Here is a 21,473-nt window from a genome sequence, read left to right as displayed (position 1 = left end):
CCTCCCTTTCTCTGCTGTCCTCTGCCCACCAATGAGAGGAGGAGGCGGGGCTTATCCCTGCCGTCCTGCACAGAAGAGAAGAGGAAGAAGCTGCTCCAGGAAAATGAAACTGAAGCTACACAGGTACGTACTGGGGTTACTATACTTATTACTATCAGGCATTTGGGGGGATTACTTGTGTTTTAGTAACTCCATGTGCCTCATAGTAATAGCAGTTAACCCCATCATCTCCCTCACATTAACCCCTGTTTGCCTCACCATAAGAGTTACTGATATGTGAGACATTTGGGGGTAATAGTAATGAAGATACTTTATTATTACCTCCATGTCTCTCACATATCAGTAACTCTTATGGTGAGGCAGACAGGGGTTAATGTGAGGGAGATGATGGGGTTAACTTCTATTAATATGAGGCACATGGAGTTACTAAATTGTAATGCACAGGACCAGATTTTTTTTTATCCACAATTTGTCCTGGTATAGCGGTCAGCGGTGACGTGACAGTATTTAGTCCTGTAGGGGCCACTAAGGGACATAATACTGTGTGCAGGGGCCACTATTGGGTATAATACTGTGTGCAGGGGCCACTAAGGGACATAATACTGTGTGCAGGGGCCACTAAGGGACATAATACTGTGTGCAGGGGCCACTATGGGACATAATAGAGCGCGCAGGAATGCGTAGGAGGGACTCGGTCGAGATCTTCGGTGTCGGGGGGGGCCCCATGTCAAAAGTTCGCCACGGGGCCCCGCCATTCCTAGTTACGCCACTGGACAGCGCCATGATTCTAACCAACCGGGCAGAACCCTGTTGTGTTGTAGTGCGATGCAGCCTGTCACCAGAACCCAGCACACAGTCCCACAAAGAGACTCAGGGGACCCTAAGTTACCGAACAGTGTGTTCTCCTTGTAAATCACGGTCTCTGATTGCTCCAAAGAACTAGTTTGCATGTTGACAAAGAGTAATATCTCAGCAACAGATGCAACGATTCACAAGGGGAACACACTGTTAGGGTGCATGCACACTACGTAACGCCGGGCGTGTATGAGAGCCGTACACGCCGGCATTACAGCAGACTGCCGAACACTTCCCATTCACTTCAATGGGAGCGCTCGTAACAGCGGCGTTTACGAGCGCTCCCATTGAAGTGAATGGGAAGTGTTCGGCAGCACTGCTGTAACGCCGGCGTGTACGGCTCTCATACACGCCCGGCGTTACGTAGTGTGCATGCACCCTTAGATGGATTAGGGTCCGGGCTGATTTGCTGAGTTCTGGTGACAGACTTTCTTTAAAGTGATAGCACCCTGTGAATTCAATATGAAGTATGCCAGTTTAATAACATATAAAGTGATCAAATGGCATAGATCCATAAGTAACGCTGTCCTATAAATCATCTAGAAAGTTCTGTAGAGGCTCAAAAGGCAGTAGCACAAAATTCTTACTTGGCATAAAACTAAACATTGTATGTGATGTTGTGATGTGCAAGATGTGAGAAGTGCAAATATTTCTGGGAAAACCATAAAAGAATTAAAAGAGGAACAGAAGTTAATAGATCTCCAAATGCAATGAAGATCTTTCTGGAAAATAGAAAAAAAAAAGGTCTCTGAGCTAGAAATACTAAGCCTGTAGGGTTGGGTGGAAATACCATTCACTACTTGCATGCATGTGCTGATGGCAGGGGCGTAGGCAACAGCTTGTCAGGGAGGATCAGCACCAGAGGTGTAAGTTGCAGTTCCTGGGGCCTAGTACAGAATCTATAATGGACCCCTACTTACCATGGGCCATTGTGAATAGTGGTATATTTTATGTGACAGACAGAGGTGGAGTCTGGAGCTCCTGGGCCCCACTGTAGAATCTACAGTATCTACTTACCTTGTGCTATTTAGAATAATGGTATATTGTTTGTGGAAGAGGGGCCTATTGAGTTCCTTTCAGGGCGCAGGACCCAGTACCAACTTCTACCTCTGCACTCCATATAACCACGCCCCTGAGGACCATACACAGCCCACAGAACAAGCTTCTCTGTACATATAACTGTTGATGCCATGTGTTGGACAGACACATTTAAATTGTCAGCCAAATTCTCATTGGATGACCACATGTTCCTACCACCGAGCTGCCACACACCGCTGCGCTTCTCTTTCACCACCAGCATTCCTCTTCTTCTCTTGCCCTAGAAGTACATAAAGGTAGCGGCACATGTACAGGTATTTTATACTATGGACAAATCTGCCACAAAATCTGCCACAAAATCTGCATGGTGGGCCACACGGTGGCTCAGTGGTTAGCACTGCAGCCTTGCAGCGCTGGGTCCTGGTGTTCAAATCCCGCCAAGGGCAAAAAAAAACATCTGCAAGGAGTTTGTATGTTCTCCCCGTTTTTGCATGGATTTCCATCCCATATTCCAAAAAGACATACTGATAGGGAAAAATGTATATTGTGAGCTCTATGTGGGGCTCACAATCTACATAAAAACAAAACAAAAAAATCTGCATGGCATGGGGATTTTGATGTGGTTGTAGAAGTAATGCAACCCACTGGAGGATGGGAGTAGTATTTAGAGTTGTTGTCAACTGACTCTTCCATCCCACCTCCCAAGTTGGCGCAATGTTGAAGTTGCCTGTGATGCACCAGATGTTGGTGGTAGTTTCCTCAGGGAACTTCCAGTTGTGAGAAGTCTTCTCCTAAGCCAAGTGATGGTGGTCAGAAGGACCCTTTATGGTAAGCACAGGAATGACTCAGGAGACAGCAGTGCAGTTGAACAATATGGTGAAACTGTACTTGAGGTACCAGCAACCAATGTAACTTCCAGTATGAAAGTAGGGATGAGATGTGGCGCAATGAGGGCGACATTATAAAATAAATGCTCAACATCTTGTAAGGATAATGGAGACTGGCATTACTAAGGCTAGTCTTCATAGCCCCAGAGTCAGTGGAAGGTACACCTCATATATGACAAGACGGACACCTCCTCATGACTGAGGCACCAGGCTGTGATCCTGAGGAGGGGGGGAATGTATACCAATTTTTACATTTCCCCCATCATTTACAGCAGATTTCTGGCGTAAACTGTAGCCCTGCCTTTGCACGCCTTTGTCATGTCCCCATTCAGAAAACTGACGTACCAGACAAAGTAAATACGGGTCATTATTTTAGTCTCACCTTTTCCTTATCCACCCAACATATATGCTTAGCCCTTTAAATTCAACACCAAAGTCGCTGTATTATGTAAAAGCATCACTATAGTCAATACACACCCAGGGGTGAGAAATACCCCAGGTATTGTCTGCTTATATAACTACTGAGGATTAACCTATTTTATCCTCTTGTACATTACTATAAACTCCCTTAAAGGGGTTGTCCCATCACAAGGATCCTATCTATACTGCTAGTTTATGTGGATTTAAGACTTTTCCTAAATGCATTGCTTTATCAAAACCGCTATCTTAACTTATTCACTTCATTGTTTACACTCCGTTTCTATGGCCCTTGGGATTATCTGTTCATTTGTCAAGTGATGTAGCTGCCTGCTCTCAGGGGGGAGGGGCTGAGAGCAGCTCTGAGCTGTTTGAGAAGCTCCGCTACTTAAATGACACAGATTGGGGAGGTGAGAGCTCTGGGATTTCTGAGCTCTTATCAGTCGGTTTAATTGAATTGGCTGATAAGGGCTGAGATAGGGAGTCCATTACCTCTGTATGTAATGCATACTGACTCAAATCCAACTCTGCTACATTACTTCACACTGTGGTAATTCATTTACAACCAATCCCGTGCAAGTGAAACCCCGCCCACCTATGTGCTGAGTAAAGCAGGAAGTGAAGAGAGCACAACAGCCTGCAGGTTAGTGAACAAGCGTCATGGAAATACCCCTTTAAGGGAACTTAAATCACCCTGTTTTAAATCCATCTGTGTCTCATCTCTGGTGCTCCCGGCCCCTGCGCAGTTCTTCGGTGAAGCTGAGGATGTACGCTCCGGCTACACTGCACAAGTGCCGGAGGTACGGCGCATGCGCACTAAATCCAAAGTGTACACCTCTAACTTCAGTATAGAATTGCCCCGAGCTGATGAGTACAGCAACAGGGTGAGTCTGAAGCTTTTATATTTTTTTGTGGGCACTGATGACTTTATAAGAGGACGATTTGGGACACTAAATCCCTGGTCTATAAGGAACTGTACGTGGTTTAGTGTCCTGACAAATCCCCTTTAATACAAGATTACATATTATCATAAAAATGGTGTGTGGGTGTTCAGATAATTTTGGCAAAGTAGTAAATCCATCAACACTGCCATACACACTAGTATCCCTACGCTGTGCTGAAGAGATCCAACAGATTGAAACAGCGCTGTCCACAGCTGGGAATCTGCTCCTTTTGGAATAGAAATACTCGTTTGGCAGTGATCCGCGCATTATGTTATTAGGCTTATTGAAAAAAGTCATGCATGATGTTAAGGGGGCTGTACTAAGAGACAGCAAACAGAGGCACTATTTTCCTAATTACATCCTGAAAAACAGATTAGCATATTTTTCCCATGATCCCCCAGTGAAGCGAAAATGGCTTGTAAGTCTCCATACGCCTGTAAAGGTGCACACTCCCTAAGGAGTGTTATTATCCCCTGATACATTTCATTTCATACTTCGGATAAACGGTACATAACCATGCAGAAATCAAGAGGCAACTTTATAAAATAAAATTCGAATTTATTTGTAAGAAATGTTCCAAAATGTATTTATATTAATACAAGCAACAAATGGTTAACAATAATAAGAACTTCTATCTTTTTCAAAGCCTTTTTGACCATACCGCTCTATAAAGTGTAGCAAACTTTTAGTTATTTTTATCCCATAGTGCTGGTGAAGGGAATAAACTTTGCAATATATGTCACTAAAGAAAGTGCCTGTCTCTAACTATTCCTCCTGTCTTACTTCTTTTTTGAGTATTTCATTCTGTATTCTGTACACAAGCAGATCAGTTTACAATGAAGTGCCTGAAGAAGGGACGCAAGGAGGAGAGAGACAGAGATATGAGGCTGTCTACAGCATTAAATGAGTCATTTCTCTCATAAACCTAATAAACCTGCTGTGTTGTGAAAGAAAACTGTCTCTCTATAGTGCAAATGAATCTCTGCTTTACGATGCTCTCCTCCTCTTCCTCCTCCCCTTCCCCTCTCCATAGACTTCCATTGTACAGATTTGATCAATGGCAGACAGGCACTTTTCTTTAATAACGTATATTACAGTTTTTGTATCTTCACTTGCTCAATGGAACTATGAAAAAAATACAAGTTTACACTGTAAAAATTGATGTCAGCATAAAGTAGATACATGGGAAATGTTAGTTAGCGCTACATGGCTTACGGCAGAGCAGTTGACATTTTGAAAATCCTTACCTTTTGAAAAATTTCTGTAAATTTTCCATTTATTAATAAATAAACACAAAACAAAAAAGTCACGAGAAAACAATCTCAGAACTACTTGAATAAGTAACGTTATCCTCACATATAGTGACATGTCAAATTTAGAAAATAGGGGGTTAAGCCTTAAGGCCCAAAGTAGGCTGTGTCCTTAAGGGGTTAAAAAGTTATTTATATAACCATGCTTAGTAGCGCCCTCTATCAGCAAGAGAGGAGAACCACTGAAGAGAGAGAGGGAATCATGGAAGACCAAGATTCTTGTGCACGACTAATGTGACTCCAGGAGCGATCACAACTGATCGATGGAGGTTTCAGGGGCTGGATCTGCATCAATCATTGTGACAAGATATGTATACCCCTATAAACATGTATGACAAGAAACTATAGATAGTAGGTATATAATAATTGTAATATAAAAGTACAAAGTATACCCTATGAAAATAAATACACACGAGAAATAATTCTGCATAACAATAATAAGAGATGTCTCCGATGAGCCTTACTACACATTACATCTGATGTGAGGGTCTATTGTATATTTAATGGTCCAGAGTCTGGCAGATGGATAAGTTTAGGGGTCTTCCTATTCTCCTACGCTAAAGGCGTTGGCTTGTGCCTTACACTATAAGGTGGTAAATTTCTGGATCTCTATCATAAATTTACCATGATAACCATCTCCTTTGAGAAGACCACCTCCTCCCTAGAAGACCACTTGTTGCACTGTATATATATATATATATATATATATATATATATATATTTTTTTTTTATTTTTTTTTTTTGCTGAAGGATACTTTAAGCTGTTTAAAGGGGCTAAAGCTCAATTTTTGAAGTCCTGGCTACCCCCTTTGACGTCCCCATGGATAGGAATGAATGTCACCTCATGTACTAGGAGGCAAACAAGCTTGGCAGTGGGAAGTGACAAACCAGCATTCCCCCATGGTGTAAATTCATCTGTACGTATCCTATCACATATTTTACATTTTTATACACTTTAGAATATAACATCTAATCTACAATTCTCATGAAAATGGTTGAGCAGTGATACAATGCACAGTGTATGTGATTACTGTCCCATGGGATTTCACCATTTCTTTCTGACCGCCACATCATCCATAACACATAGGCGCACTGGCATACCAAGTACTAATCCGATGGTGTTATGCCGTTGTCTCCAGCTTGTTATATTCACCCCCCGGTCTCACAGTCAGCTGCACAGCTTCTTCTTGGTTTGGACTTCTCCTGAAGCTAGCCTGCATCCGCAGTTTGAGTTCAGGATCGGGACAAAACAAGTACTCATAGACAAAACTGGCAAGAATGCCGCCCATCATGGGACCAAGCCAATAGATCTGTTGGGAAAATCAAGCGTATATTAATAAATGAGACAGATCGCCGCAAGGTGTCATGAATGGTTCAGGAACTAAAAACTGATATCTTGATGGGGATAAACCAGTATGATGGACACTAACAGATCCCAAAGGACCCCATTGACCATAGTGGGGTCCATCATATCCAGTATGGCCTCAGTCACACTTGAATTTTGTTTCATTATCCTGACTATGACTATCGCCATATTCACACGAACATAGTATAAAACGGCCATGAAAAATGTAAATGTTTACAGAGATCCCTCATAGATTTGAGTCTATTGAGGGCTCCATGAAATCAGGTAAAAAGAGGAGATGACCTACTTTTTGATGGTCTGTTAAAAAAAGACTGTCTATAAACTGGCCAAACAATTTTGGCGCAGTCAGGGTAAAACTAGCAAAAAAGGTTTTTTTTTAAAGTACTCTTTTGTATATTCCCAGCTTCACTTTAGCTCCCCCGTCTATATTTCCCTGCTGTTTGAGTCCCGTTGTTTGTGAGTTCAAGCCCCCTCTACACTTCAATAAAATGAAAAAAAAAAAAAAAAAAAAATTGCATGATATTTGGTGAATAAAGAAAATGTATTGATTACTATTTACAGTTTCCACCTAAATGAGGGGCAAATAATTTTAGTGAAGTTTAAGGTCAAAATCAGCACCATTTAGGGTTGAATATGGATAAATCTTTGGAATAAAATAATCTTTTCAGTAATATTTTTCTAATTTTAATGTCACGTTTAGGGAGTAAAGAACATTTCCCCATGGCCGCCATGCTACGACTTACCCAATGGTTTTGCCATTTGTTAAACACAACGCTGGTCCCGAGTGATCTGGCTGGGTTCATGCTGGCTCCGGTGAACTGAATCTGATGAAGAAGATAGGATAAGCTCAATGGACTTGTGTATAATACCATATATTGAAGAAAACAGTTTGTACAACAATAATGCGCAAGTAGTACAACCTAATAAATGTACACATGGACACGACATGACACAATGCTTTTTTGTACAGATGGTCCCACTAGTTATATATTGTCCTGAGAGCTGTGTGACTTACTATGATGCATTTGTGCATCAGAATGGACACCCAACAGATCCCAATATAGTCAATGGGGTCCATTGGGGCACTATTTTAGTGGTCCGTGTGGCCCATGTTCTGGTCCTCTGACAGACAGGTTTTATGAACAGGAAACTTACTCGGTCCAGGAAGAGGCAGCAGGTATTAGTTGATGATGATGTCATCGCGAAAGTCACATTCCTGCTGCCGCTTGTATAACTGGTTACTTGTAGGACTACAAGTATGAGCAATGCACGAGACTGCTTACACAACAACAGCTTAAATTGTATCTACCGCCTACAGACAAGGGATGGGCTGAAGCCGTCCTGTACGTGGAGAGTGGTCAGGTAGCTAGAACCAGTAACATTACTAAGGCGGGTGACGTGACATGTTTGGGATTGACACTTCTACTGAACTCTTAGTAATAAAAAGAATTCTATTCTCTACCTAAATGTAACAGATTCTTCGTGGCCATTTTTCAAGCAAAATATTTATAATTATAATTTTATTTCTATATCGCCAACATATTCCTTAGCACGTTACAAATCATAATGTTCATGTACAGACAAAATGAGAGATTACAGAGTAGACGAGTTCTATGACACGCGCGCCGTCTTGACAGTGCCCTCGAGCCTTTACTCATTGGGAGAGTAGGTTGTATTCATGCGTGAAGCATGCCACAATATAAAGTGGTAACTCATATGCACACTGATACTGAGGCAACTACTGTATTTGGGGATTTTATTTCTCCCACATTTAAGTCCACAGGACACTAGTGCATGTTCTGAATTTCACATGCACACTTTTCTGAACCAGGCTTGCATGTATATAGAGAAGTCAGGTGGAATAACCACTGGCTGACATCTAATGTGGTATATGGCCACTAATAGTGTGGGTGCTATACATGATGCAATTGTTGTGGCTTGTTTGCACTGATTTGGCTGCTATTGTGCCCATGACCTTAGGCTTTGGCCTCCGGGGGGCGCTGCATATTATGTCCCAAACATTGCGTCCTAACGCTGTTCAGCATTGGGGCTTAACTTTCTGTGCCTCCTAAAGGCCTTAGCGGAGGTGACCATGGACAGCACTGGCCATAGGTAAGTCAAAATTGACTATTACCTGCTGGAGTAATCGAATAGGTAGCGGCCTAAAGTCACTCTGTGGGGGTCTGAATCCGGGGCACTTACTGTGTGTGGACCTGCAATGGCGACAGTGTATTGTTGGAGGCAATATAAAGTGTGGGGGCATCAGTAAAGGGGGAGTTATTTCATGTGGGGGCCCGTAATGGGGATTATACAATTTAGGGGCTTGAGGGACCACAGTCAAAAGCTCACTATGGGGCCCTGTCTTTCCTAGTTACACCAGTGCTTAAGAAAAGTCATCAATTGAGGATGTGTCCGACACCCAAGACCCCTGTGGATCAACTATTTGAAGCAGCAGAGGTGCTCAATGATGGCCACTTCTACTTCACAGGCCATGTGACATTACGTTCATTGGTCACATGACCTGAATGCAGCTTAAAGGGGTTGTCCCATCTCAAGGTCCTATCTATACTGCTAGCTTATGTGGAGTTAAGACTTTTCCTAAACACATTGCTTCAGCAAAACTGCTTTGTTTGGCTGTTATCTTAATTTATTCACTTCATTGTTTACACTGCGTTCCCATAACCATGGACCTGAGGATGGTCTTATCTCCTCGGCCAGGACAAGTGACATAGCTCCCTGCTCCAGGAGGGGAGGGGGAGCTGAGTGCTCCGTGCTTGTATTTCTGAGCTGTTTATCTCTCTGCCCCAGACAAGTGATGTAGCTCCCTGCTCTCAGATGGGGGAGGGGGAGCTGAGTGCTTGGTGCTTGTATTTCTGAGCTCTTTATCTCCCTGCTCTTCCAGTTATAGTCGGTTAATTGATTTTTGCTGATAAGGGCTGACATAGGGAGTCCATTACCTCTGTATGTAAGCACAGACCTAAAACGGAGTTTATTGCAAGCTGACTTGTTCCTGTAGCATGTAAGTATGGGATTCTCATCAAATCCATCTCTGCTACATCAGCTTCACATTGTGAATCTTCCAGTGATACTGTGGTAATTTATGCACAACCATCTCTCATTACTGACTGCAAACATGAACTGCTATGAAGAGAGATAGCAGAGCTTTGCCTGGGAGACAGCAAGGGAAACCCCACCCTCCAATGTACCGAGAAAACCAGGAAGTGAACAGAGCACACAGCATGCAGGTTGCTGAACAGGCCAGTTGGGAATACCCCTTTAATCCCATCCAAGTGAATGAGCTGAGCTGCAATACCGAGTGCAGCCACTGTAAAATATTCAGTGCTGTTTTTGGTAAGTACGGAAGGCACGACAGCGCTCACGTGAATGATGCAGCCTCTTCAAACAGCTGATCGGCCAGGGGCCCAGGTATGAGACTCCTGCCGATCTTTAATTCGTGAGTCTTGTTCTAAGGATAGGTCATCAATTAATAAGTCCTGGAAAATCCTTTTAACCTCCTTGCCGTATTTATGTATGTATGAGATGCCTTTTTTAAGGAATGTCATTATAATGATGGACACCATTACAAGTTAGTGGGATCTGTAAGGTGCAAGAAATAAGGCATTATGTCGTGATTTCCATCTATAACAGACCACAACGCAGATGTGAACAGAGCCGTATATCTGATGTATTTTATATACCATTCATGTACCATTTCCTATATATGGATTATAATCCACTACGACATGTCATATAGTGTACACTTACTGCAAAGAGGTGTCCGATGGTAACTGAAAAGCCAATAATGAGAGGAATGGGCACTTTGATATCACTTCTTTTCTTATCACAGGAAGCAAATATTGTGAAGACCAGTTGGAAGGTGATAATGGTTTCCACCAGAAGGGCTTGTCCATGCGAGACAGTGTCATGTTCCTGTAATATTACACATGGTTAGCACAAAAGCTGGTGTGTACTGTGTATTAGGGCGGGTTCACACCTCGTCGTCCAGTCTGTGTAATCCGGACGGTTTCCGTCTTCTGCCCCGCGAAACTGGACAGGAGACGGAAACCCAGCGGTCAATTTTAAAACCCATACACTTGAATGCGTTTGCTGTGACCGCCTCTATGTGTCTTCTGCCTGTCCAGACATGCAGGACTTTGTGTCCGGTTAAAAAAAAATGGTTCCCCGTGGAGAGGCAGAAGATGCTCACAGGTGGTCACCTTTGCAAACACATTCAAGTGAATGGGTTTTAAAACTGACCACTGGGTTTCTGTCTCTATCCAGTTTCGTGCGGCAGAAGTCAAAAAATGGACGGATTACACAAACTGGACGATGATCGCAGGTGTGAACTCGCCCTTAGGAGTATATGTAATGGCTTACATGGATTGGAACTGGTATTGCAGTTCATTCTAATGCTATATTCACTCTAGTGTTTGGCTTTCTGTTCTTCAGGTCAACTTGGAGACCCGAAAAACACAAAACCTAATCCACTTAAAAAGTGGCTACCCGTGGAAACCCACGGACCCCATAGACATAGACATTTTTCAAGCGAATTCAGGGACGTAATTCCCGAAGAGAGTACAGACGCTCGTGTGAGTCCAGTGTTATACAAGTAAATAAGGATAAGTTGCAATCCTAAACACAGCCAGCACACAAGAGTGGCGCTGTTCCGGGCGAAAAATGACTCCCTTCTGTGTTATTTTATCCAAACCCTTTTTACCCATCTAAGCAAGTTATACACTATCCGTAAAATAGGGGGTAAATTGCATACTGGTGAGGGTGATATAACAAAGAAGGGCCTCTTTTTTCCCGAGGTATAGCACCACTCTTGTGTGTGGGCTTTCTTTAGTATTGCAGCCTGACCCTGTTTTATCTGTACATGAATAAACAGCAATACCAGTTTACAATCCATGGACACGAGTGGCACAGCTTCGGAAATGAAAATACAACTTTATTAAAGTCTCCAACAACCTCTAAAATGTATTACCATTATAATTCTGTCATTAACAGGATTAGATAGGAGAAGCCCTTTATCCGATTAGGCTGTAACATATATATGAGGAATATTACAGACAGATTATATACAGTCCTATGAAAAAGTTTGGGCACCCCTATTAATCTTAATCATTTTTTGTTCTAAATATTTTGGTGTTTGCAACAGCCATTTCAGTTTGATATATCTAATAACTGATGGACACAGTAATATTTCAGGATTGAAATGAGGTTTATTGTACTAACAGAAAATGCGCAATATGCATTAAACCAAAATTTGACCGGTGCAAAAGTATGGGCACCCTTATCATTTTATTGATTTGAATACTCCTAACTACTTTTTACTGACTTACTGAAGCACAAAATTGGTTTTGTAACCTCAGTGAGCTTTGAACTTCATAGCCAGGTTTATCCAATCATGAGAAAAGGTATTTAAGGTGGCCAATTGCAAGTTGTTCTACTATTTAAATCTCCTCTGAAGAGTGGCATCATGGGCTACTCAAAACAACTCTCAAATGATCTGAAAACAAAGATTGTTCAACATAGTTGTTCAGCGGAAGGATACAAAAAGCTGTCTCAGAGATTTAACTTGTCAGTTTCCACTGTGAGGAACATAGTAAGGAAATGGAAGACCACAGGGACAGTTCTTGTTAAGCCCAGAAGTGGCAGGCCAAGAAAAATATCAGAAAGGCAGAGAAGAAGAATGGTGAGAACAGTCAAGGACAATCCACAGACCACCTCCAAAGAGCTGCAGCATCATCTTGCTGCAGATGGTGTCACTGTGCATCGGTCAACTATACAGCGCACTTTGCACAAATAGAAGCTGTATGGGAGAGTGATGAGAAAGAAGCCGTTTCTGCACGTACGCCACAAATAGAGTTGCCTGAGGTATGAAAAAGCACATTTGGACAAGGCAGCTTCATTTTGGAAACAAAAATTGAGTTGTTTGGTTATAAAAAAAGGCGTTATGCATGGCGTCCAAAAAGAAACAGCATTCCAAGAAAAACACATGCTACCCACTGTAAAATTTGGTGGAGGTTCCATCATGCTTTGGGGCTGTGTGGCCAATGCCGGCATCGGGAATCTTGTTAAAGTTGAGGGTCGCATGGATTCCACTCAGTATCAGCAGATTCTTGAGAATAATGTTCAAGAATCAGTGACGAAGTTGAAGTTACGCCGGGGATGGATATTTCAGCAAGACAATGATCCAAAACACCGCTCCAAATCCTCAGGCATTCATGCAGAGGAACAATTACAATGTTCTGGAATGGCCATCCCAGTCCCCAGACCTGAATATCATTGAACATCTGTGGGATGATTTGAAGCGGGCTGTCCATGCTCGGCGACCATCTAACTTAACTGAACTTGAATTGTTTGTCCAAAATACCTTTATCCAGGATCCAGGAACTGATTAAAAGCTACAGGAAGCGACTAGAGGCTGTTATCTTTGCAAAAGGAGGATGTACTAAATATTAATGTCACTTTTCTGTTGAGGTGCCCATACTTTTGCACCGGTCAAATTTTGGTTTAATGCATATTGCGCATTTTCTGTTAGTACAATAAACCTCATTTCAATCCTGAAATATTACTGTGTCCATCAGTTATTAGATATATCAAACTGAAATGGCTGTTGCAAATACCAAAATATTTAGAACTAAAAATGATTAAGATTAATAGGGGTGCCCAAACTTTTTCATAGGACTGTATAAGATTTATATGTTATAGAGATAGACAAATAAATAGATAAATTTAGATCCATAGATAATTATAGATAATATTTAGGAACATCAATAGATCATTTTATAGATTGATAATTATAATGGTGACTATTCCTGGGGACCCTTCTTCGTTATCTTACCCTCCCAATATGCAAGTTATACCCTATTCTATGGTTGGGGTATAACTTGCTTGCATGGGTAAACCCGTTTAAAGGGGTTGGATGAAATAACAAAGAAGGGAGTAATTTTTCCCCAGGAACAGCGCCACTCTTGTGTTCTGGCTGTGTTTAGTATTGCAACCTAACATACATATATATATATATATATATATATATATATATATATATTTTATTCGAAAGATGGATAAATAAATAGATCCATAGATGATTATAGATAATATTTAGGTACATAGATAATTATTGATAGATAGATAGATAGATAGTTGATACAGTAGGTAGATATATAATAAATAAATAGATAATACAGTAGGTAGTTTGATAGGAAGATAGATAAATAAATAGATAGATATGAGATAGATATTACATAGATAGATAGATAGATAGATAGATAGATAGATAGATAATATTCAAAAAATAAAACATCTGCGACAGCACAAACCTCAGGGGACAATTCCCGCAATGTTCATGGCAGTAATCCAATATCGACAAAGTCAAAAAATATCTCTGCCATCTCTGTAACTTTGCCATGATATCATAGAAAAACAGAGCCAAAAACACGACATACTGATCCTTAGCCTTTGTCAAGTGTATAGTTTTAGATAGATAGATAGATTGATAGACAGATAGATAATATATAGATACATAGATTGATTGATAGACAATGACAGATAGATAGATAGATATAGATAGGATATAGATAGATAGATAGATATAGATAGGATATAGATAGATAGATAGATAGATAGATAGATAGATAGATAGGAGATGTACTATTGGCCTCACAAGCTTAAGACATAGTCATCATCACTTATAATCTTTATCCTTAGTCACAGACAAGGACACAGTTCACATTTCTGTGCTTACTGATCTCTCGGCCGATCACACTTACCTTGGTGATGCCAACTGGCCACTTATCTTCTGGTGTAATGAGAGCGATCACTCCAGCTCCAGCTATAGCAGCCAAACATTGGGTAACAATATAAAATAGTCCTTTGGCCACTGATATTTTTCTGGTACATATCATAGCCATTGCCACTGCGGGGTTCAAGAAAGCTTCACATATGTGTCCAAAGCAATGAATCAATATAGCAATACTCAGTCCAAAGCAGAAGGCTATATGAGTGTCAGAAGGACCCGGTACGTTCATCCCAGCCGTGGATCCTAAACTGATGACCAGAAAAAGGAAAACTGCCAGGAACTCTCCAGCCATGGAGGTCCAGAATTGTCTTGTCCATATTCCCTTGCAGGCCGTCATCTTTCACCCACTGTTGGCAATGGACACTCTGGTGAGCAAATGGATAACACTTGAGGAAGGGGGCTTGGGTTTTACACACAAGCAGCGAAACTGGTTGAACCAGTGGTGACGTTCTGTTGATACAGCCCCTTCCCTTTACACCAGAAACTTCACGCAGTAAATACCTTTTTTTATCTACAGCCTTAAGGAATTTAGATTGTTCTCTTAAGGGAAGGCTTGTGAAAACATGGACAAGAGGGAGCAGAAACTTACTAATAGGGTTGTTGGGTTGTTTCTCTGTTGGTCCCCACCCAGATCACCTTCCAGACTCTCCAGCATTTTACCTAGTCAACATATATCAGTAGTTGTGCGGACGTCATGACCCTATAATGGATTCCTTGTAAGGTAAACTAGAAAAGGCAAACACATATTAATAGCCAATACCAGGGAGTGGTCGTAGTAAATGTCACTTTAATAGAAGACTTGTAATAACTGTGTATGTAACTAACGCAACCAAGATAAAGAAAATCTATAGGAATAGCTTAAAAGTGTAATCTAGTTTTAAATGACGCTCTGCTTTTTCCTTAAAGGGTACATGAGTGTTCATGAAATGTTCAAAAATCAGGGTCCTATGGGGAAAGTCAGTTCTATGACTGTATAAATCTTCATACATGGTGTTCTATCTAATAGTCCCATTATAGCTGCAGCACATTTTATCTTTGTCTCTGAGGCTGTAGGCAGTAAGAAGCAATGTGCCACCATCCCATATTATTACCACTACTGGATTATGTATGTGTAACTCTGCCAGGAGTAACTGTAAAATAGCAAATACCTTAGAATAGCCCAAATAACCATAATATAGGAAATCCAGGAATACTGAATTGCAAATACCGTATTTTTCGGACTATAAGACACACTTTTTTTCCCCAAAATTTCGGAGGAAAATGAGGGTGCGTCTTATAGTCTGAATGTGGGTTTGCAGCATGGCCGCGCTACTGCCACCACTGGTTTTCTTCAGCGGCAGTAGCGCGGCAATCTGCAGGCCCCGGCAGCTAAGACAGTCCCCGGCATCTGCTGTAATAGACCGGCGGATGCCGGGGAGTGTCTTAGCTGCCGGGGCCTGCAGATTGCCGCGCTACTGCCACCGCTGGTTTTCTTCAGCGGCAGGAGCGTGACTATACTGCAGGCCCCAGCAGCTAAGACACTCCCCGGCATCCGCCGGTCTATTACAGCAGATGCCGGGGACTGTCTTAGCTGCCGGGGCCTGCAGATTGCCGCGCTACTGCCACCGCTGGTTTTCTTCAGCGGCAGTAGCGGCCATGCTGCAAATCCACTCCTCCTCCACAGGTCCCGGCAGTCAGTTAGCCCCCCCACCGGCCCCATACCTTTAGTGATGCAGGCCGGCTCCTGCACGGCGAGGCCGCAGGAGCCGACCTGTTCCGATGACACCCGGGAGCCTAATGAAGGCTCCGAGGCTTGTCATAGATATATATTACTATCGCGGCTGGTCTATGACCCTCCGCGATAGTAATGTATAGAATCTCCCATAGACGGCAATACACTTGTATTGCCGTCTATGGGACTTGCAATCAAATGATTGCAGGTTCAAGCCCCCTAGGCAGGGGATATTAAAATAGTAAAAAAACAAACAAAAAAAAAACACAAAAAAAATATAATAAAAAATAAAATAAATAAAAGTTCACCTCCTTTCCCTAGAATACATATAAAAGTATAACATTACTGTGAAACATACACATTAGGTATCCCTGTATATGCAGGCATAATGCAGCTAAAAAGAACGCTGACACAGGAAAAGAGCAAATTATGAGCAAAGTCAAGAACACTGCCTGCTGACTGTGACTAACATCACATTAGCAATAACACAAGCAGCCAGAAGTAGATTTAAGCACACAAAGTAAACTTTTCTTACATTGAAAGTTGTGAGAAGTACAGATTGTTCAGCGCAGTTTCCAGATGTGTGTGTGGAGGCTGTGAGGAGAATCAACCCCTCCCCCTCTATTCACTTATTAAGGCAGAACAGGGCCTCACTCTCCACTCATTGTGAAACATCTTTGCCTTTTTTAATGGTATCAATGGACAGGACTTCCCTAGTAACAGGGATTAAATAGGAAATAAGCTAAAAGGAAGACACCTAGTAGCAGAGACTTTAGAAAGGTTTTCCGACAGAAAGCAGAAAACTTTTTTTTTTAAATAAAATTATATTTTGGTCCAGAATCACATGCTCTAGTAAATGAGACTAAGTTAGAGACCGTTTAATTAAGAATCTGCTGGTTTGTGGGATTATCTATGCAAAACCAGAACTGTAGGTAACTATGGACCATTTCATAAAAAGCGATTAAAATGCTGCAGGTCACTTCCTCCTATAGAGGTCAAGTCCATATGTACTTATACAAGATAGGTCATTAAAGATCTGTGGAGGTCCAACACCCGGCTCCCCTGTGGATCAGCTGTCTGAAGTGGCGGTGACACTCCCTGAGCTTCACAAGCTCATTGTGCACATGGCCTGACAGCAGCTCAATCCCATTCAAGGGGGCTGAACTGGGATACCAAGCGCAGTCACTACACAAATGTAATGGATATGGGATAGGTCATATTTAATAAGTCCCCCCAAAAAACCTTTAAACTGAATTATAGAAAAACCGAGCACCATGCGTTTCTTATACACTGAAAATACCTACACATTGGGGCCCCAACATAACCTAACATTACTCACCTCTATCTAATATCCCGCCCGTTCATCCTAATACTATTGTAAGACTTGTGACGGCAAACAAGTTCTTTATGGAGAATAACAACAGTGATCAATTTTCCAGGCAGTGACTATATATAGTGTTGTAGATTATCCCAGACGTTTCGGTCAACAACCTTGGTGGAAGGAAAAGAAAGCTTTCTACTGCCTGGTGAGTGCTCCGGACGCCATATTGAAATTAAGCAAATTTTATTTCCCCTTTAATAATACTGTAACTAAATTAATGTATTTGACCCTCTAAGTTTGTGTCACTTTTAATGGGATCAGGCTGTTACATGCATACATTCCTTTCATAACATATTAAAGCCTGGACTTGATTTTCACACAGGGAACATTTTTTCCCCTTCACAAATAAATTGTACTGTTTGTAGGAAAAAATATGGACAAGTTTTAAATGTTAATATGATATAATTCACATTCCTGTATGTGCTACTGTATATCGTGTGCTAAGGGGACCTATAGAATATAATAGGCAGCATGTGAATGGGCAGTTCTTATGTTGATGCAAGATCTGAATGAGTTTAACAGGAGAAAATTGTGATGGGTGACTAGATGACTAGGTCAGAACCTCTCCAAAATGACGGGTCTTGTGGAGTGTTCCGAATATTCAGAGGTTAGTATCAAAAGTAGTCAAAGTGCATGCAAACGGAACTGAGGACAGGGTCATGGGTGCCCATGGCTTACTAATACATGTGGGTTACGCAAACCAAGTACTGGTAATTTCAGATCATCTTGTAGCAGTACTCACTGGTAACTTCAGATCTTCTGGTTGTAGTAGTACTCACTGGTAACTTCAGATCTTCTGGTTGTAGTAGTACTCACTGGTAACTTCAGATCTTCTTCTTCTTGTAGCAGTACTCACTGGTAACCTCAGATCTTCTTCTTGTAGCAGCACTCACTGGTAACTTCAGATCTTCTTCTTGTAGTAGTACTCACTGGTAACTTCAGATCTTCTTCTTGTAGTAGTACTCACTGGTAACTTCAGATCTTCTTCTTCTTGTAGCAGTACTCACTGGTAACCTCAGATCTTCTTCTTCTTGTAGTAGTACTCACTGGTAACTTCAGATCTTCTTCTTCTTGTAGCAGTACTCACTGGTAACCTCAGATCTTCTTCTTCTTGTAGCAGCACTCACTGGTAACTTCAGATCTTCTTCTTGTAGTAGTACTCACTGGTAACTTCAGATCTTCTTCTTGTAGTAGTACTCACTGGTAACTTCAGATCTTCTTCTTCTTGTAGCAGTACTCACTGGTAACCTCAGATCTTCTTCTTCTTGTAGCAGTACTCACTGGTAACTTCAGATGTTCTTGTAGTAGTACTCACTGGTAACTTCAGATGTTCTTGTAGTAGTACTCACTGGTAACTTCAGATCTTCTTCTTCTTGTAGCAGTACTCACTGGTAACCTCAGATCTTCTTCTTCTTGTAGCAGTACTCACTGGTAACTTCAGATCTTCTTCTTCTTGTAGCAGTACTCACTGGTAACCTCAGATCTTCTTCTTGTAGCAGCACTCACTGGTAACTTCAGATCTTCTTCTTGTAGTAGTACTCACTGGTAACTTCAGATCTTCTTCTTGTAGTAGTACTCACTGGTAACTTCAGATCTTCTTCTTGTAGTAGTACTCACTGGTAACTTCAGATCTTCTTCTTGTAGTAGTACTCACTGGTAACTTCAGATCTTCTTCTTCTTGTAGCAGTACTCACTGGTAACCTCAGATCTTCTTCTTCTTGTAGCAGTACTCACTGGTAACTTCAGATGTTCTTGTAGTAGTACTCACTGGTAACTTCAGATGTTCTTGTAGTAGTACTCACTGGTAACTTCAGATCTTCTTCTTCTTGTAGCAGTACTCACTGGTAACCTCAGATCTTCTTCTTCTTGTAGCAGTACTCACTGGTAACTTCAGATCTTTTTCTTGTAACAGTACTCACTGGTAACTTCAGATCTTCTTCTTCTTGTAGCAGTACTCACTGGAAACTTCAGATCTTCTTCTTGTAGTAGTACTCACTGGTAACTTCAGGTCTTCTTCTGATTTTCGCAGTACTCACTGGTAACTTCGGGTCTTCTTTGATCTTTCTCGAGATGATCATTTGAACAGTAGTTCTCCGCTTCCTTCCTTATCTTTCAGGTTTGGTTTCCACTTCAAGGCATTTGAAGTCATTTTAGCTGAGCAGCCTACAATTTCCGGCACTACTTTGTATGTTTTTCTTTCTCCAATCAACTTTTTAATAAAAATAAATTTTTCATCAGATCAATTTTTGGATCAAACCATTTGCCCATTCTTTCTGAAAGAAATGAACTATAATGCTCTATAATCAAACTGTGCGACATTTACTACCTTCTACCTTAAATATGGGCCAAAAGTGATCCCTGTTATTGCACAGACTGAACGGCTTCACAATGTAACTCCTCACTGCTATTATACTGAACCAGCCCATCAGTCAATAGAATGTCTGTATTATTTGCCCTGGATTTTTCCTCTACATTTACAAGTTGTTTGCTATTCAGAAATATCACTTGTACCCAAACCATTGATTTATTAGGTAAATGATGTTGTACAGCAGGGTTTTGACACTGCCGGTAATGGTTCATAATGTAGTCATTCTGTGACACTTTCTTTGGACTTTTGTCTGGTTTTCTTGACATGTGCGCGGTGTAGGAATCTGAACCGATTATCAGAATTATTCAGTAAAATGATATACAATTTAATGTACTTCTAAGGGAATGGAATATCATGTAGGTCAATTCATTCTAAATGCTTATACATTATATGCTGTTAATGCTCTGTCTGATAAGCTGGATATGTCACACACACGATGGTGTCCATGTCGCAGCTCGATTTTCCTGTGAAAAACAATGGAGTCTGTGACGCAGGAGTAAAGCCAGCCTATAGGCTTTATTATTGGGTACAGGCTCTATTATTGGGTACAACCATGTATAGGAGTTTGTTCCTAATGTTTGTCCCAGGTAAGAGATATGAATTAATAACAATCATGAAGATAATTTAGTAGGATTGCATCATTCTAGATCTATGGCGATCTGTAAAAGAACTATACATGAGGGTAAGACTGGTACACAAAGCAAGGAAGTATCAATGAAGGAGGAAAAGCCAACATTGAACAATGATCATTTACCATAATGCAACATTTTACAGGTGGTGAGGCTTGAAATGCATTCTTTGGTTTCTAAAGGGTTAAATGTCTATTGAACTAGGGCAACACGGTGGCTCAGTGGTTAGCACTGCAGCCTTGCAGCGCTGGAGTCCTGGGTCCAAATACCGCCAGGAACAACATCTGCAAGGAGTTTGTATGTTCTCCCTGTGTTTGCATGGATTTCCTCCCATTCTACAAAGACGTACTGATAGGAAAAAAAAAATCTACATTGTGATCCCTATATGGGGCTCCCAATCTACATTAAAAAACAAACAAAAAACGTCTATTGAACTATGTAAATAAACTTTCCTTGGTATAAGGAGGCCAGAAGGACTTACCATGGTAAAGAAGACACTTAAAAACCATACACAATCCATGAATGTTGGCCATCTAAATATACCGCCTGCGAAGCTAATGTGAAACATGCATTGAGGTGATCTGTACATATATTATGTATTATTATTTCTTCTGTGATTCCTTAAAGAGGACCTTTCATGGTTTGGGGCACAGGCAGTTCTATATACTGCGGGAAAGCCGACAGTGCACTGAATTCAGCGCACTGTCGGCTTTCCAGTAGTATATAGAACTGCCTGTGCCCCAAACCATGAAAGGTCCTCTTT

The 21,473-nt window shown here is 41.4% G+C and overlaps 1 protein-coding gene across 1 annotated transcript; it reads right to left on the bottom strand.

Annotated features, from left to right (window-relative positions):
* Positions 1-6,496: 6,496 nt before the first annotated feature.
* On the bottom strand, positions 6,497-14,958 carry LOC142201284 (aquaporin-4-like). The gene is made up of 4 exons (XM_075272118.1): positions 14,593-14,958; positions 10,583-10,747; positions 7,561-7,641; positions 6,497-6,761 (listed from the first exon to the last, which is right to left on the bottom strand). The coding sequence occupies exons 1-4, from the start codon at positions 14,956-14,958 to the stop codon at positions 6,573-6,575; spliced, it is 801 nt and encodes a 266-aa protein (XP_075128219.1). The 3' UTR covers positions 6,497-6,572.
* Positions 14,959-21,473: the final 6,515 nt, after the last annotated feature.

Source organism: Leptodactylus fuscus, chromosome 4, assembly GCF_031893055.1.
Source record: "Leptodactylus fuscus isolate aLepFus1 chromosome 4, aLepFus1.hap2, whole genome shotgun sequence".
Classification (NCBI taxonomy): Eukaryota; Metazoa; Chordata; class Amphibia; order Anura; family Leptodactylidae; genus Leptodactylus; species Leptodactylus fuscus.
The sequence above is the reverse complement of the archived record's forward strand: the minus strand, read 5'-3'. Positions and strand labels throughout refer to the sequence as shown.